Genomic DNA, 17,911 nt, shown 5'->3' with positions numbered 1-17,911 from the left:
CATATTGATCAAATAAACAGCAAACCTGGTTTCAAAAAATAGATAAAGCAACACCTCACGGCACAACACCTCTCCCCTATTGGACCTAGATATGTTGTGTGTATGGATTGATATGTAGGCTATGTATGCCTTTAAAAATAAAACATGTAGATGTGTCCTTGTCTATTAATGTTCTGTATTATGTGTCATGTTTTGTGTGGACCCCAGGAAGAGTAGCTGCTGCTTTTACAACATCTAATGGGGATCCTTAATACCAAAAAACATTTAATGTCTGTCTCTCTGTCTCACACATTAACATGAGAGAGAGAGAAAGAGAGAGACAGAGAACTAGAGAGAGTGTGAGAGAGAGAGAGAGAGAGAGAGAGAGAGAGAGAGAGAGAGAGAGAGAGAGAGAGATAAAGGGGAGAGAAATAGAGACAGACAGAGAGAAAAAGAGAGAGCGAGAGAGAGAGAGAGAGAGAGAGAGAGAGAGAGAGAGAGAGAGGGGAGAGAGAGAGAGAGAGATGGAGGGGAGAGAAATAGAAACAGACATAGAGAGAAAAAGAGAGACAGAGCGAGAGAGAGAGAGAGAGAGAGAGAGAGAGAGAGAGAGAAAGATGGAGGGGGCGAGAGACAGAAAGAGAGAAAATACAGACAGAGTAGACTTTGACAATGAATGTAATTTAACTTGCCATCCCAATAAAGTCTATTGAATTGAATTGAAGACAGAGAGCGAAAGATAAGAGAAATGGAAGGAGAAGAAAGTCTGTCCGACTGCAGTGTTTTCTGGGTAAAAACACCTTCCAATGTTTCCCTTTGTTTCTGACTGAAAACTTTCCAATGTATCTAGGATCTAGGACTGCAGCACAGCTGACTAGCGCCCAGGAACTCTGCTGGCTGCAGCCAAGGAGCATTACACACATACTTGAACCCATTCCTCCAAGTCCAGACCCATAGAAATCAGATCTGATATTACTCAAACACACACACGCGCGCACACACACACACACACACACACACACACACACACACACACACACACACACACACACACACACACACACACACACACACACACGCACACACACACACGCACACACACACACACACAGTCAATGTAACATTATATTGTAGGTAGATTAGTGTCCCAGTAGAGAATGTGCGTAATGCAGTGAACGTTAGCTGACAACATCAGAGGTGTAAACAGCAAACTGGCATTCCTCTGAGTTAAACATATTTTCTAGTATTTTTGTATACTTTTTAGCCAGTACAGTGTTCCCTAAAACACAAATGTCCACGTCATTGCTTTCTCTCTCTCTCTCGCTCTGTGTGCCTCTTGCTAGCTGTCACTCAAATGGGAAGGGGCTGAAGCTCAATGGCTAGAAGTGGAATTGCTAGTGGGCTGCCCTATAATGCAGGCTAATTGAGGAAATACAGTCACTCTGCATGTATGAACTACACGTCCAAAGAGGGAGGGTTAAAAATGACTTAGTCGTCGCCAAAATGCCAGAGCATGTCTAATATTCTAACGACTGTTAAGGTGCCAAGTCCTAAAACTAATACAACCTATTATAGACAGGCCAACCCTATTACCACCTACAATACAGACAGGCCAACCCTATTACCACCTACAATACAGACAGGCCAACCCTACTACCACCTACAATACAGACAGGCCAACCCTATTACTACCTACAATACAAACAGGCCAACCCTACTACCACCTACAATAAAGACAGACAGACAGACGGACGGACGGACGGACGGACGGACGGACGGACGGACGGACGGACGGACGGACGGACGGACGGACGGACGGACGGACGGACGGACGGACGGACGGACAGACAGACAGACAGACAGACAGACAGACAGACAGACAGACAGACAGACAGACAGACAGACAGACAGACAGACAGACAGACAAACAGACCGACCTACGGTTAAACAGCACAATACAGCATTATCAATATCACTGACCCATTTCTTTTTAAATCCATCTAGAAACAATACACCATAATGACAAAGTGAAAACATGTTCAAATGTATTGAAAATGAAAACCTTAAACGTCTCGCTGTGGTGTGTCCTCACCTGGAGACATTGGCGTTGTCTCGCACCCGCGCATGGCACAACATGTTGGGCATCCTCTGTGGCACCAGCACTCTGATCTGGTCTACAGAGCTGCTGAGCTTCAGGTAACCCAGGTACAGACCTGGGGTCAGGCGATGCTGGCTACGCCTCTGATAGGCCGAGATGTCCTGGAGAGAGAGGGAGGCAGGGAGGGATGAGAGAGAGATGGAGAGACAGAGACAGAGGGACAGAGAGACAGACAGAGAGAGAAAGAGAGTGTGAGAGGGAAAGGGAGAATACAGGGTCAGTTGGTGAAATGTGTGTATGTGTGTATGTGTGTGTGTGTGGACGTGTTTAACTATACTTGTGGGGACCTGTAATCCCCACAAAAATTGCTTTTAATTTTGTCTGGCTTGCCATTCCAAATAAAATTGAATATTTTTTGTTCATATAATTTAAAAAGCAGGTCACTAGGTGTAGGCAAAACCATAAGCAAATAGATAAACTGTGATATGACTAAAGAGTTAATCAGGGTGATTTTTCCACAAATGGACAGGTATTTTCCTTTCCATGGTAGCAAGATCTGATCTATTTTTGCTAACTTCAATAAAAATGTATTGTAGTGAGATAATTTCTTTCTTTCGGGATTTCTATACCGAGTATGTCCACATCCACGTCAGACCATTTTATTGGTAAACTACACGGTAATGTAAAAGTTGAATTTTTTAGTGATCCAATACGAAATATAGTACACTTATCATCATTTGTTTTTAATCCAGAGAGGTTAGCGAAAGTATCTAGATCCTCTAAGAGGCTGTGGAGGGATTCTAATTCTGGTTTCAAAAGAAAACATGAATCATCAGCGTACAATGACACCTTAGTTTTTAAGCCACGGATTTCTAATCCCTTAATATTATTGTTGGATCTAATTTGAACAGCTAACATTTCCATGGCAATAATAAATAGATATGCCGATAGTGGACAACTTTGTTTTACTCCCCTTGACAGTTGAAAACTTTCTGAGATGTATCCATTATTTACTATTTTACACCTAGGGTTACAATACATAACTTTAGCCCATTTTATAAGAGACTCCAGTCGTACTTTATCAAAAGCCTTTTCAAAATCAGCTATGAAAACCAGGCCATTGTTTCTCTGATATTTCCTAGTGTTCTATTGTTTCCAGTACTTGTCTTATATTATCTCCAATGTATCGTCCATGTAAAAAACCTGTCTGATTAGAATGAATAATATCTGACAATACCTTGTTAATTCTATGCTATAATATTTGCATCACAACACTGAAGTGTAAGAGGCCTCCAATTTTTGGATCTTTATATATACCACTTGGATCCTGTTTCAGTAATAATGAAATCAGACCTTGTTTTTGAGTGTCCGATAATCTACCATTTATATAGGAGTGGTTAAAACATGCTAATGGCGCTCTGAGTATATCAAAAAAAGTTTGGTACACTTTCACTGGTATGCCATCCAGCCCTAGAGTTTCCCAGCCTTAAAGGCTTTAATTGCATCAATAAATTCCTCTGTAATTTGGCCTTCACATGAGACTCTCTATACAGATGTACATTTTACATTATTAATAGGAAAAAAATCCGTACAATTAGCTTCGTTTAGTGGAGATGGAAGAGGCTTTACTTCCTATTTCAAAATATCATTCGGGGAATCATGTGTGACTCCATCATTTGTAAGAAGTTTCCATACCTTTTTTTGGTAGCATTTCTATGTTGAAGATTGAAAAATAATTTGGTGCATTTTTCCCCAAATTCAGTTCGCTTTACTATTATATTATAATACACTGGATCTTTCTTGAATAAGTTCCTCCAATTCTTTTGGAACTTATTCGGTGCCTCTATGGTACAGTTTTTATTGCTGTTTAATTGTTCTGTTGTCCTTCAATTTCCTTTGTTAATATGGACTCTTTTGATCTAAATTGCTTTTGTTTTATAGATGAGTACTGAATTGCATGGCCTCTTAAGGCATATTTAAAAGTGTCCCATACAATAAGGGGATCTGCTGTACCTACAGTATGTTATGTCTGAAAAAGTCAGTTATAAATTATTCTGTCCTAGTTATAAACAAGTTATCCTCCAGTAGACTTTGATTAAATTTCCAATATCCTCACCCATGTGGAAATTCTGTAAGAGTAATATATATGCCAATTATTTGATGATCCGACCGCATTCTGTCCCCTATCAACACGTTTTAAAAATTTTGGTGCCAGAGAGAATGGCATAAGAAAGTAATCAAGTTGACTAGGTTGATTAAGCCTCCGCCATGTATATCTCACTAGTTAAGGGTATTTAAGCCTCCATATATCCCCTAATTCCAATATATCCATGACACAGAAATACATTGGTTCTGGGATATGCAACCATTTCCTTTCTCACTCAACGCCCCAAAACACACACCATCCATCCATCCACACGTACTGTGCCTTCTGATTACTGTGATTGTATCTCCACCATGTTGAATTAGTGCTTTTGTGTTCCAATTAGTTATATCTGAAGATGGATAGAAAAGCTATATTTTTTTGTTGTATTATTACAATCCATAACAGGGCTAGAATTGTGTGTACGTGTTTGTTTGTGGTACTCATATAGTGATGAACAGTATTGTAGGCTATGGTAAGGTTATGGTAAGGTTATGGGAGGGTTATAGTAGGGTTATGGTAAGTTTATGGTAGGGCTATGGTAGGGTTATGGTAAGGTTATGGTAAGGTTATGGTAGGGTTATGGAAAGGTTATGGTAAGGGTTATGGTAAGGTTATGGTAAGGTTATGGGAGGGTTATGGTAGGGTTATAGTAGGGTTATGGTAAGTTTATGGTAAGGTTATAGTAGGGTTATGGTAAGTTTATGGTAGGGCTATGGTAGGGTTATAGTAAGGTTATGGTAGGGTTATGCTAAGGTTATGGTAAGGTTATGGTAGGGTTATGGTAGGGTTATAGCAAGTTTATGGCAGGGTTATGGTAGGGTTGTGGTAAGGTTATAGTAACGATATGTTCTACCTGTATAGTAATTAGCAGTATGTCCAGTGCGTAGGGTTCTTCAGGTGTGGACAGACTCTTCCTCTGGCTTTGTAGCTTGGACACCTGCATCCACTTCCCACTGAAGAATGAGTACTGGCTCTCCATGTCCCGGATAGTCACTAGCAACACATTGCCATGACGATCCTTGATGGGCTCGTAGTGGAGACGCCCCAGGTTGTGTGTCCCCAACAAGCTCTGAGAATGACATCAATCAATAAATAAACCATTATACAGTGGGGCAATAAAGTGTTTAGTCAGCCACCAATTGTGCAAGTTCACCCAATTAAAGATGAGAGAGGCCTGTAATTTTCATCACAGGTACACTTCAACTATAACAGACAAAATGAGAAAAAAATCCAGAAAATCACATTGTAGGATTTTTAATGAATTTATTTGCAAATTATGGTGGAAAATAAGTATTTGGTCAATAACAAAAGTTTATCTCAATACTTTGTTATATACCCTTTGTTGGCATTGACAGAGGTCCAACATTTTCGGTAAGTCTTCACAAGGTTTTCACACACTGTTGCTAGTATTTTGGCCCATTCCTCCATGCAGATCTCCTCTAGAGCAGTGATGTTTTGGGGCTGTTTCTGGACTTTCAACTCCCTCCAAAGATTTTCTATGGGGTTGAGATCCGGAGACTGGCTAGGCCACTCCATGACCTTGAAATGCTCCTTCGTTCCTTCGGTGTGTTTGGGATCATTATCATGCTGAAAGACCCAGACACATTTCATCTTCAATGCCCTTGCTGGTGGAAGGAGGTTTTCACTCAAAATCTCACAATACATGGCCCCATTCATTCTTTCCTTTATACGGATCAGTCGTCCTGGTCCCATTGCAGAAAAACAGCCCCAAAGCATGATGTTTCCACCCCCATGCTTCACAGTAGGTATGGTGTTCTTTGGATGCAACTCAGCAGTCTTTGTCCTCCAAACACGACGATTTGAGTTTTTACCAAAAAGTTATATTTTGGTTTCATGTGACCATATGACATTCTCCCAATCTTCTTCTGGATCATCCAAATGCTCTCTAGCAAACTTCAGACGGGCCTGGACATGTACTGGCTTAAGTAGGGGGACACGTCTGGCACTGCAGGATTTGAGTCCCTGGCGGCGTAGTGTGTTACTGATGGTAGGCTTTGTTACTTTGGTCCCAGCTCTCTGCAGGTCATTCACTAGGTCCCCCCGTGTGGTTCTGGGATTTTTGCTCACCGTTCTTGTGATCCTTTTGACCCCACGGGGTGAGATCTTACGTGGAGCCCCAGATCGAGGGAGATTATCAGTGGTCTTGTATGTCTTCCATTTCCTAATAATTGCTCCCACAGTTGATTTCTTCAAACCAAGCTGCAAGTCTTCCCAGCCTGGTGCAGGTCTACAATTTGGTTTCTGGTGTCCTTTGACAGCTCTGTGGTCTTGGCCATAGTGGAGTTTGGAGTGTGACTGTTTGAGGTTGTGGACAGGTGTCTTTTATACTGATAACAAGTTCAAACAGGTGCCATTAATACAGGTAACAAGTGGAGGACAGTCGAGCCTCTTAAAGAAGAAGTTACAGGTATGTGAGAGCCAGAAATCTTGCTTGTTTGTAGGTGACCAAATACTTATTTTCCACCATAATTTGCAAATAAATTCATCAAAAATCCTACAATGTAATTTTCTGGATTTTTTCTCTCATTTCATCTGTCATAGTTGAAGTGTACCTATGATGAAAATTACAGGCCTCTCTCATATTTTTAAGTGGGAGAACTTGCACAATTGGTGGCTGACTAAATACTTTTTTGCCTCACTGTATCTGTATGTCTGCCTATCTACTAATCTCTGACTCACATACACACCCCCCCCCCCCCCCCCCACACACACACACACACAGGGGTGCACCTGTAGTTGCCCAGCGGCAGCCAACATCTTCTGTCTGGCCTGTAGTGTGGAGGAGGAGGACATGGAGACAGACATACTCTGTCTCAGCCACCGCACATCCTCCCACATACACGACAACTAGAGAGAGAAAAGGGGATAGGTAGAGAGAGAGAGAGAGAGAGAGAGAGAGAGAGAGAGAGAGAGAGACTGCATTATAAACATAATTGTAGAGAAATATTGATGTACAGTAATTTGATTGAAACGCAGAATCTAGCCTGATACACGAGTGCTAAAAATGCTCTATATGTGGCTGCTGCCCTGTAATGAACTACATTACCCACAATACCTTAGTGAACCATAGGAAGTCCTGCATGAGAGAGCTGCCGTAAGAGTCATCCACCTCCACTATAGGGATCTGGTCCTCTGTGGTCACCAGTAGACTGTCTTTGTGGTAGAACACTGCCGCCAGGTAAACCCCCCTACAGAACCAGCAAAATGGAACAGTCCGTCTCAGTTAAACACTCCACTTGGAACAGTTTTACTTCCGGCGCCGACAGAGATGGCCGCCTCGCTTCGCGTTCCTAGGAAACTATGCAGTATTTCGTTTTTTTACGTGTTATTTCTTACATTGGTACCCCAGGTAATCTTAGGTTTCATTACATACAGTCGGGAGGAACGACTGAATATAACAACGTCAACTCACCATCATTACGACCAGGAATACAACTTCCTGAAGCGGATCCTGTGTTTTGCCCACCACCCAGGACAATAGATCGGATCCCAGCCGGCGAACCAAAACAACATCGCCGTAAAAGGGGCAGACGAAGCGGTCTTCTGGTCAGGCTCCAGAGATGGGCACATCGCGCACCGCTCCTCAGCATACTACTCGCCAAAGTCCAGTCTCTTGACAACAAGGTAGATGAAATCTGAGCAAGGGTAGCATTCCAGAGAGACATGAGACTGTAACGTTCTTTGCTTCACGGAAACATGGCTCACTCGAGACACGCTATCGTAGTCGGTGCAGCCAGCTGGTTTCTTCACGCATCGCGCCGACAGAAACAAGCATCTTTCTGGTAAGAAGAGGGGCGGGGAGGTATGCCTTATGATTAACAAGATGTGGTGTGATCATAACAACATACATGAACTCAAGTCCTTCTGTTCACCTGACTTAGAATTCCTCACAATCAAATGTCGACCGCATTATCTACCAAGAGAATTCTCTTCGATTATAATCACAGCCGTATGTATTCGCCCCCAAGCAGACACATCGATGGCCCTGAACAAACTTTATTTGACTCTATGTAAACTGGAAACCACATATCCTGAGGCAATCGCAACCACACTGCACACTACCCTAACCCATCTGGACAAGAGGAAGACCTATGTGAGAATGCTGTTCATCGACTACAGCTCAGCATTTAACACCATAGTACCCTCCAAACTCGTTATCAAGCTCGAGGCCCTGGGTCTCGACCCCGTCCTGTGCAACTGGGTACTGGACTTCCTGACGGGCCGCCCCCAGGTGGTGAGGGTAGGTAACAACATCTCCACCCCGCTGATCCTCAACACTGGGGCCCCACAAGGGTGCGTTCTGAGCCCTCTCCTGTCCTCCCTGTTCACACACGACTGCGTGGCCATGCACGACCTCCAACTCAATCATCAAGTTTGCGGACGACACTACAGTGGTAGGCTTGATTACCAACAACGACGAGACGGCCTACAGGGAGGAGGTGAGGGCCCTCGGCGTGTGGTGTCAGGAAAATAACCTCACAATCAACGTCAACAAAACAAAGGAGATGATCGTGGACTTCAGGAAACAGCAGAGGGAGCACCCCCTATCCACATCGACGGGACAGTAGTGGAGAGGGTAGTAAGTTTTAAGTTCCTCGGCGTACACATCACAGACAAACTGAATTGGTCCACCCACACAGAGAGCGTGGTGAAGAAGGCGCAGCAGTGCCTCTTCATCCTCAGGAGGCTGAAGAAATTCGGCTTGTCACCAAAAGCACTCACAAACTTTTATAGATGCACAATCGAGAGCATCCTGTCGGGCTGTATCACCGCCTGGTACAGCAACTGCTCCGCCCACAACCGTAAGGCTCTCCAGAGGGTAGTGAGTTCTGCACAACGCATCACCGGGGGCAAACCACCTGCCCTCCAGGATACCTACACCACCCGATGTCACAGGAAGGCCATAAAGATCATCAAGGACAACAACCACCCGAGCCACTGCCTGTTCACCCCGCTATCATCCAGAAGGCGAGGTCAGTACAGGTGCATCAAAGCAGGGACTGAGAGACTGAAAAACAGCTTCTATCTCAAGGCCATCAGACTGTTAAACAGCCACCACTAACATTGATTGTCTGGAAAATTGCCAAAATGGCTGGAAAATGTAATAATGGAAAATTGATGTAAAAAAATGCATTACTAGCCATTTTAAACAATGCCACTTAATATAATGTTTACATACCCTACATTACTCATCTCATATGTATATACGGTACTCGATACCATCTACTGCATCTTGCCTATGCCGTTCTGTACCATCACTCATTCATATATCTTTATGTACATATTCTTCATTCCTTTACACTTGTGTGTATTAGGTAGTTGTTGTGGAATTGTTAGGTTAGATTACTCGTTGGTTATTACTGCATTGTCGGAACTAGAAGCACAAGCATTTCGCTACACTCAGATTAACATCTGCTAACCATGTGTATGTGACAAATAAAATTGGATTTGATTTGATTTGAGTCCATAATGTGCATCCAAGGGGTGTATTTTACACAAACACACTAATTGCTCACCTTTTGAGAGTCTTGACAAACTTGTTGGAGGAGTTAAAGAGGTGCTTGAGACTTCTGGAGACGGACTGCTTACGGCTTGGGTTCTGGAGCTTTGATGTGTCTGAGAGTAGGAGAGAGAGGAGAGAGGAGAGAGGAGAGAGGGAGAGAGGAGAGGAGAGAGGGAGAGAGGAGAGGGAGAGAGGAGAGAGGAGAGGAGAGAGGGAGAGAGGAGAGGAGAGAGGGAGAGAGGGAGAGAGGGAGAGAGAGGAGAGGAGAGAGGAGAGAGGGGAGAGGAGAGAGAGGAGAGAGGAGAGAGAGGAGAGGAGAGGAGAGAGGGGAGAGGGAGAGAGAGAGGGAGAGAAGAGAGAGGGGAGAGGAGAAGAGAGGAGAGAGGGAGAGAGGGAGAGGAGAGAGGGAGAGAGGAGAGGAAAGAGAGGGGAGGAGAGGAGAGAGGGGAGAGGGAGAGAGAGGAGAGAGGGAGAGAGGAGAGAGGGGAGAGGAGAGAGGGAGAGATGGGAGAGGAGAGAGGGAGAGAGGGAGAGGAGAGGAGAGAGGGAGAGATGGGAGAGGAGAGAGGGAGAGAGGGAGAGAGGAGAGAGGGAGAGATGGGAGAGGAGAGGAGAGAGGGATAGATGGGAGAGGAAATAGGGAGAGGAGAGATGGAGAGATGGGAGAGAGGAGAGATGGGAGAGGAGAGGAGAGAGGGAGAGAGGAGAGATGGGAGAGGAGAGAGGGAGAGAGGGAGAGAGGAGAGAGGGGAGAGGAGAGGAGAGAGGGAGAGATGGAAGAGGAGAGGAGAGAGGGAGAGAGGGAGAGAGGAGAGAGGGAGAGAGGAGAGAGGGGAGAGGAGAGGAGAGAGGGAGAGAGGAGAGAGGGGAGAGGAGAGAAGAGAGGGAGAGATGGGAGAGATGGGAGATGGGAGAGGAGAGGAGAGAGGGAGAGAGGGAGAGAGGAGAGAGGAGAGATGGGAGAGGAGAGAGGGAGAGAGGAGAGATGGGAGAGGAGAGGAGAGCGGGACAGAAGGAAAGAGAGAGATGGGAGAGGAGAGATGGAGAGAGGAGAGATGGGAGAGGGAGAGATGAAGAGATGGGAGAAAGGAGAGATGGGAGAGGAGAGGAGAGAGGGAGAGAGGGAGAGAGGAGAGATGGGAGAGGAGAGAGGGAGAGAGGAGAGAGGAGAGATGGGAGAGTAGAGGAGAGAGGAGAGATGGGAGAGGAGAGGAGAGAGGGAGAGATGGGAGAGGAGAGTGAAGAGAGAAGAGAGGGAAAATTAGAGAGGGGAGAGGGAAGAGGGGATTGGAGGTAAACTGATTATTTTTCTTCCTGGTAAAGAAAACATTTGACCTCTTATTTGTCTATGTCATTACTTCTGCTGTTTTCAACTTGAACTAGATCCTGTATGTGTGTGTGTGTGTGTGTGTGTGTGTATGTGTGTGTGTGTGTATGTGTGTGTGTGTGTGCACTGCACTGAAAAACTAAAACGCTTTCTACTGTTTACTCAGTATCGGAATGTTGTTATTCCTTTCAAGTGAAATGCTGTTCTGCAGGAAACTGTTCTTGACCTTAATAAACTAATGTCCTCTAACGGTTTACTGAGTATAGTAATTGTTGTTATTGAGTTCTTGAGGATCTTTAGTTTTTAAGGAGCACTGTGAATTTGACTCACTTTGTCTGAGTGAAAGAGAGTAGAGGGTGTGGAGAGAAAGGAATCAGCCGTGAAGTAGAGAGAGAGAGAGAGAGAGAGAAAGCACGAGAGAATGACCTTGTTTACACTGCATGTACTGTAATGACCTGTCACATTTTTTTGCAATCGACTAAAAATGAACAAACACAAAACAACAGCAAAAAGAGAAGGGAAGAGGGAGTCAGAGATCAGAGCTGGTCACCTTTCAAGGTTCAGTGGCACTCTGTTGTGTTATCTGAGTCTGTTCAGCTGTCTATCCTCTACAGCCCCCTATCTACTCCGTCTCACCCCCATATCTCCACCTCTGACCCCCATCCCCCTGCTATTTGCCCCTGGTCCCAGCGATGCCAATCGCCATCCCACATGCTAATTGGAAAGATAATCACCGAGTGTAAACACAAGGCAGATAGACAGACGGACGGACAGACAGAGAGACAAATAGACAGACAGACGGACAGGCAGATAGATAGACGGACAGACGGACAGACAGACGGACAGACAGGCAGATAGACAGACGGACGGACGGACGGACGGACAGACAGACAGACAGACATACAGACAGACAGGCAGACAGGCAGACAGGCAGGCAGGCAGGCAGACAGACGGACGGACAGGCAGATAGACAGACAGACAGACAGACGGACGGACAGACAGAGAGACAGACATAGAGACAGACAGGCAGATAGACAGACGGACAGGCAGATAGACCGACGGACAGGCAGATAGACAGACGGACAGGCAGATAGACAGACAGACAGGCAGATAGACAGACAGACAGGCAGATAGACAGACAGACAGGCAGATAGACAGACGGACAGGCAGATAGACAGACGGACAGGCAGATAGACAGACGGACAGGCAGATAGACAGACAGACAGGCAGATAGACAGATGGACAGGCAGATAGACAGACAGACAGGCAGATAGACAGACGGACAGGCAGATAGACAGACAGACAGGCAGATAGACAGACGGACAGGCAGATAGACAGACAGACAGGCAGATAGACAGACGGACAGGCAGATAGACAGACGGACAAGCAGATAGACAGACAGACAGGCAGATAGACAGACGGACAGGCAGATAGACAGACAGACAGGCAGATAGACAGACGGACAGGCAGATAGACAGACGGACAAGCAGATAGACAGACAGACAGGCAGATAGACAGACGGACAGGCAGATAGACAGACGGACAGGCAGATAGACAGACAGACAGGCAGATAGACAGACAGACAGGCAGATAGACAGACGGACAGGCAGATAGACAGACAGACAGGCAGATAGACAGACGGACAGGCAGATAGACAGACGGACAGGCAGATAGACAGACGGACAGGCAGATAGACAGACAGACAGGCAGATAGACAGACGGACAGGCAGATAGACAGACAGACAGGCAGATAGACAGACGGACAGGCAGATAGACAGACAGACAGGCAGATAGACAGACGGACAGGCAGATAGACAGACGGACAGACAGAGAGACAGACATAGAGACAGACAGGCAGATAGACAGACAGACAGGCAGATAGACAGACGGACAGGCAGATAGACAGAGAGACAGACAGGCAGATAGACAGACAGACAGGCAGATAGACAGACAGGCAGATAGACAGACGGACAGGCAGATAGACAGACAGACAGGCAGATAGACAGACGGACAGGCAGATAGACAGACAGACAGGCAGATAGACAGACGGACAGGCAGATAGACAGACGGACAGACAGAGAGACAGACATAGAGACAGACAGGCAGATAGACAGACAGGCAGATAGACAGACAGACAGGCAGATAGACAGACGGACAGGCAGATAGACAGACGGACAGGCAGATAGGCAGATAGACAGACAGGCAGACAGACAGACAGGCAGATAGACAGACAGACAGGCAGATAGACAGACAGACAGGCAGATAGACAGACGGACAGGCAGACAGACAGACAGGCAGATAGATAGACAGACAGGCAGACAGACAGACAGGCAGATAGACAGACAGACAGTCAGATAGACAGACAGACAGGCAGATAGACAGACGGACAGGCAGATAGACAGACAGACAGGCAGATAGACAGACGGACAGGCAGATAGACAGACAGACAGGCAGATAGACAGACAGACAGGCAGATAGACAGACGGACAGGCAGATAGACAGACAGACAGGCAGATAGACAGACAGACAGGCAGATAGACAGACGGACAGGCAGATAGACAGACAGACAGGCAGATAGACAGACAGACAGGCAGATAGACAGACAGACAGGCAGATAGACAGACGGACAGGCAGATAGACAGACGGACAGGCAGATAGACAGACAGACAGGCAGATAGACAGACGGACAGGCAGATAGACAGACGGACAGGCAGATAGACAGACAGACAGGCAGATAGACAGACAGACAGGCAGATAGACAGACGGACAGGCAGATAGACAGACAGACAGGCAGATAGACAGACGGACAGGCAGATAGACAGACAGACAGGCAGATAGACAGACAGACAGGCAGATAGACAGACAGACAGGGAGATAGACAGACAGGCAGATAGACAGACGGACAGGCAGAGAGACAGAGAGACAGACAGACAGGCAGATAGACAGACGGACCACACGGATACAGCGCTTTCGGAAAGTATTCAGACCACTTGACTTTTTCCACATTTTGTTACGTTACAGTTTTATTCTAGTTAAATTATTGTTTTCTCCTCATCAATCTACACACCATACCCCATATTGACAAAGCAAAAACTTTTTTACATTTTTTTATAATTTATCAAAAATAAAAAACAGAAATTGCTTTATTTACTTAAGTATTCAGACCCTTTGCTATGAGACTCAACATTGAGCTCAGGTGAGATGTTTCTGCAACTTGATTGGAGTCCACCTGTGGTACATTCAATTGATTGGACGTGATTTGGAAAGGCACACACCTGTCTTATATAAGGTAGGTCCCACAGTTGACAGTGCATGTCAGAGCAAAAATCTAGCCATGAGATCAAAGGAATTGTCCGTAGAGCTCCGAGACAGGATTGTGCTGAGGTACAGATCTGGGGAAGGGTACCCAAACATTTCTGCAGCACTGAAGGTCCCTAAGAACACAGTGGGGGGGGGACCTCGGGGAGAAGGGCCTTGGTCAGGGAGGTGACCAAGAACCCCATGGTCACACTGACAGAGCTCCAGTTCCTCTATGGAGATAAGAGAACTTTCCAGAAGCACTCCAATAAACAGGCATTTATGGAAGAGTGGCCAGCCGGAAGCCACTCCTCAGTGAAAGACACATGATAGCCCGCTTGGAGTTTGCCAAAAGGCAACTAAAGACTCTCAGACGATTCTCTGATCTGATGAAACTAAGATTGAACTCTTTGGCCTGAATGACAAGCGTCACGTCTGGAGGAAACCTGGCACCGTCCTTACGGTGAAGCATGGTCGTGGCAGCATCATGCTGTGAGGGTGTTTTTCAGCGGCAGGGACTGGGATACTAGTCAGGATTGAGGGAAAGATGAACAGAGCAAAGTACAGAGAGAGATCCTTGATTAGAACCTGCTCCAGAGCGCTCAGGATCTCAGACTGGGGCTAAGGTTCACCTTCCAACAGGACAACGAGCCTAAGCACACCGCCAAGACAACGCAGGAGTGGTTTCGGGACAAGTCTCTAAATGCCCTTGAGTGGCCCAGCCAGATGCCAGACGTGACCCCGATTGAACATCCCTGGAGAGAGTTGAAAATAGCTGTGCAGCGACTCTCCTCATCCAACCTGACAGAGCTTGAGAGGATCTACAGAGTAGAATGGGAGAAACTCCCCAAATACAGGTTTGCTAAGCTTGTAGCGTCATACCCAAGAATACTCAAGGCTTCAATGGGGCGGCAGGGTAGCCTAGTGGTTAGAGCGTTAGACTAGTAACCGGAAGGTTGCACGCTCAAACCCCCGAGCTGACAAGGTACAAATCTGTGGTTCTGCCCGTGAACAAGGCAGTTAACCCACTGTTCCTAGGCCGTCATTGAAATTAAAAATGTGTTCTTAATTGACTTGCCTAGTTAATTAAAGGTAAAATGTTTTTAAAAAATCACTGCCAATGGTGCTTCAAGAAGGTACTGAGTAAAGTGTCTGAATACTTATGTAAATGTGATGTTTCAGTTTACATTTTTTTATACAATTGCACAAATTTAAAAAAAAACTGCTTTCTCTTTGTCATGATGGTGTACGGTGTGTAGAATAATGAGATGGGGGGGAAACTATTTCATCAATAGTATCGTAACAAAATGTGTGAAAAGTCAAGTGGTCTCTCCGAATGCACTGTACCATACATTACAACTGTGTATCTGACATGGTACACGTCTTCTTCTTTTAGCTCAGAACCATGTGTGTGAGGTATATACTTTTGTTTCAAAGTAGATTTGTTTAAGACCAAGAAACACTCTGTGTGACCCTGATTTAGCTCACTGCAGTAAAACCTTGCCTGTGAAAAGGAAAACCTTCCTGTCCTGCAAATGCCAATTCACCCAACCCACACTGAAATATCTAAGTTCTTTTGTATCCCTTTAGGCTCCAGTGTAGGGTGAAGGGCTGTTTATAAGATGTAAACATCAGGAAATGACAGATTTTCAGGGCTTTAAACAAGCCGGTTGGAGCACCATAAGGGGACTACAGCTAGTTTTTAAAATATACATTTTTTTACCACAGAGTCGCGATGAGCCGTATATTCCGCCATTGAGAGCTAGCTAGCTAAAATTGATTTTGGGCATCAATATGGCGGCCACTCTGGCTGAGAACATTCATGACAGATGCAACCTATGTCTGTCTGTGTTCTAGTCCTTCTAGAGTGGTGAGGCTGTGCGGAGGGCAGGAGAACTACAAAGGTACGTCTAGAACTTGTCTGTTTTGTGTCTGTGTTGTAGTTGTCAGTGTGGAGAGTCGCGAGGCCCACCTTAGCAGCCTGGTCATCGAAGCAGAGAGGAGGGTAGGGGAGCTGGCTGCTCAGGCCCAGAGAGACGGCCTTAGCTTGGAGGCCTGTGACAAGGACAAGCAGCTCCGAGCTTTAGAGTGGAGGTGCAAGCTCTACAAACGCATGACGACTGGCTTCCAGCATGCACGTGAGTATGCTGGGATCGTGTGTGTTTGTGGAGGGGGGAGGCTGTGTGTGTGTGTGTGTGTGTGTGTGTGTGTGTGTGTGTGTGTGTGTGTGTGTGTGTGTGTTTTTATTCCTTTATTCTTTAGAACTGTAGTAAACGTGTTGTTGTTGGTGTTCTTGTTAGTGTTCTTGTTGTTGGTGTTGTTGTTGTTCTTGGTGTTCTTGTTGGTGTTGTTGTTGTTGGTGGTGTTCTTATTATTTGTGTTGTTGGTGTTCTTGTTGTTGGTGTTGTTGGTGTTGTTGTTCTTGTTGTTGTTGTTGTTGGTGTTCTTATTATTTGTGTTGTTGGTGTTGTTGGTGCTGTTGTTGGTGTTCTTGTTGTTGTTCTTGGTTTTGTAGTTTATAGTGGAGAGAATAGAGGGGAGGGTTTATAGTGGAGATAATAGAGGGGAGGGTTTATAGTGGAGATAATAGAGGGGAGGGTTTATAGTGGAGATAATAGAGGGGAGGGTTTATAGTGGAGATAATAGAGGGGAGGGTTTATAGTGGAGATAATAGAGGGGAGGGTTTATAGTGGAGATAATAGAGGGGAGGGTTTATAGTGGAGAGAATAGAGGGGAGGGTTTATAGTGGAGATAATAGAGGGGAGGGTTTATAGTGGAGATAATAGAGGGGAGGGTTTATAGTGGAGATAATAGAGGGGAGGGTTTATAGTGGAGATAATAGAGGGGAGGGTTTATAGTGGAGATAATAGAGGGGAGGGTTTATAGTGGAGATAATAGAGGGGAGGGTTTATAGTGGAGATAATAGAGGGGAGGGTTTATAGTGGAGATAATAGAGGGGAGGGTTTATAGTGGAGAGAATAGAGGGGAGGGTTTATAGTGGAGAGAATAGAGAGGAGGGTTTATAGTGGAGATAATAGAGGGGAGGGTTGATAGTGGAGATAATAGAGGGGAGGGTTTATAGTGGAGATAATAGAGGGGAGGGTTTATAGTGGAGATAATAGAGGGGAGGGTTTATAGTGGAGATAATAGAGAGGAGGGTTTATAGTGGAGAGAATAGAGAGGAGGTTTTATAGTGGAGAGAATAGAGAGGAGGGTTTATAGTGGAGAGAATAGAGGGGAGGGTTTCGAGGGGAGAGTTAAGAATACTTATGAAAATATGATATTTTTATTTTTATATAAATGTGATATCAGTTTTTTATTATTATGTAAAAAATATAAACACTTTTTGCTTGGTCATTATGGGGTACTATGAGGAAAAAAACAATTTAATACATTTTTGAATAATTCTGTAATATAATAAAATGTGGTAAAAGTCAAGGGCTCTGAATTCTCTCTCTCTCTCTCTCTCTCTCTCTCTCTCTCTCTCTCTCTCTCTCTCTCTCTCTCTCTCTCTCTCTCTCTCTCTCTCTCTCTCTCTCT

At 45.2% G+C, this 17,911-nt stretch overlaps 1 protein-coding gene across 1 annotated transcript in view; it reads right to left on the bottom strand.

The window, feature by feature from the left end:
- The window catches only part of LOC110499541 (ankyrin repeat and fibronectin type-III domain-containing protein 1-like), a 113,685-nt gene that overhangs the window by 41,376 nt on the left and 54,398 nt on the right, over nucleotides 1-17,911 (bottom strand). The window contains exons 9-13 of the mRNA XM_036956296.1: nucleotides 9,761-9,860; nucleotides 7,300-7,432; nucleotides 6,975-7,091; nucleotides 5,077-5,292; nucleotides 2,072-2,238 (exon numbers count right to left, since the gene is read on the bottom strand). Of these exons, the coding sequence (XP_036812191.1) occupies nucleotides 2,072-2,238; nucleotides 5,077-5,292; nucleotides 6,975-7,091; nucleotides 7,300-7,432; nucleotides 9,761-9,860 (733 nt within the window). The remainder of the gene's footprint in view (nucleotides 1-2,071; nucleotides 2,239-5,076; nucleotides 5,293-6,974; nucleotides 7,092-7,299; nucleotides 7,433-9,760; nucleotides 9,861-17,911) is intronic.

Source organism: Oncorhynchus mykiss, chromosome 20 (genome assembly GCF_013265735.2).
Source record: "Oncorhynchus mykiss isolate Arlee chromosome 20, USDA_OmykA_1.1, whole genome shotgun sequence".
Taxonomy (NCBI): domain Eukaryota; kingdom Metazoa; phylum Chordata; class Actinopteri; order Salmoniformes; family Salmonidae; genus Oncorhynchus; species Oncorhynchus mykiss.
Note: the sequence above shows the minus strand (reverse complement) of the source record. Positions and strands in the feature narration are given on the sequence as shown.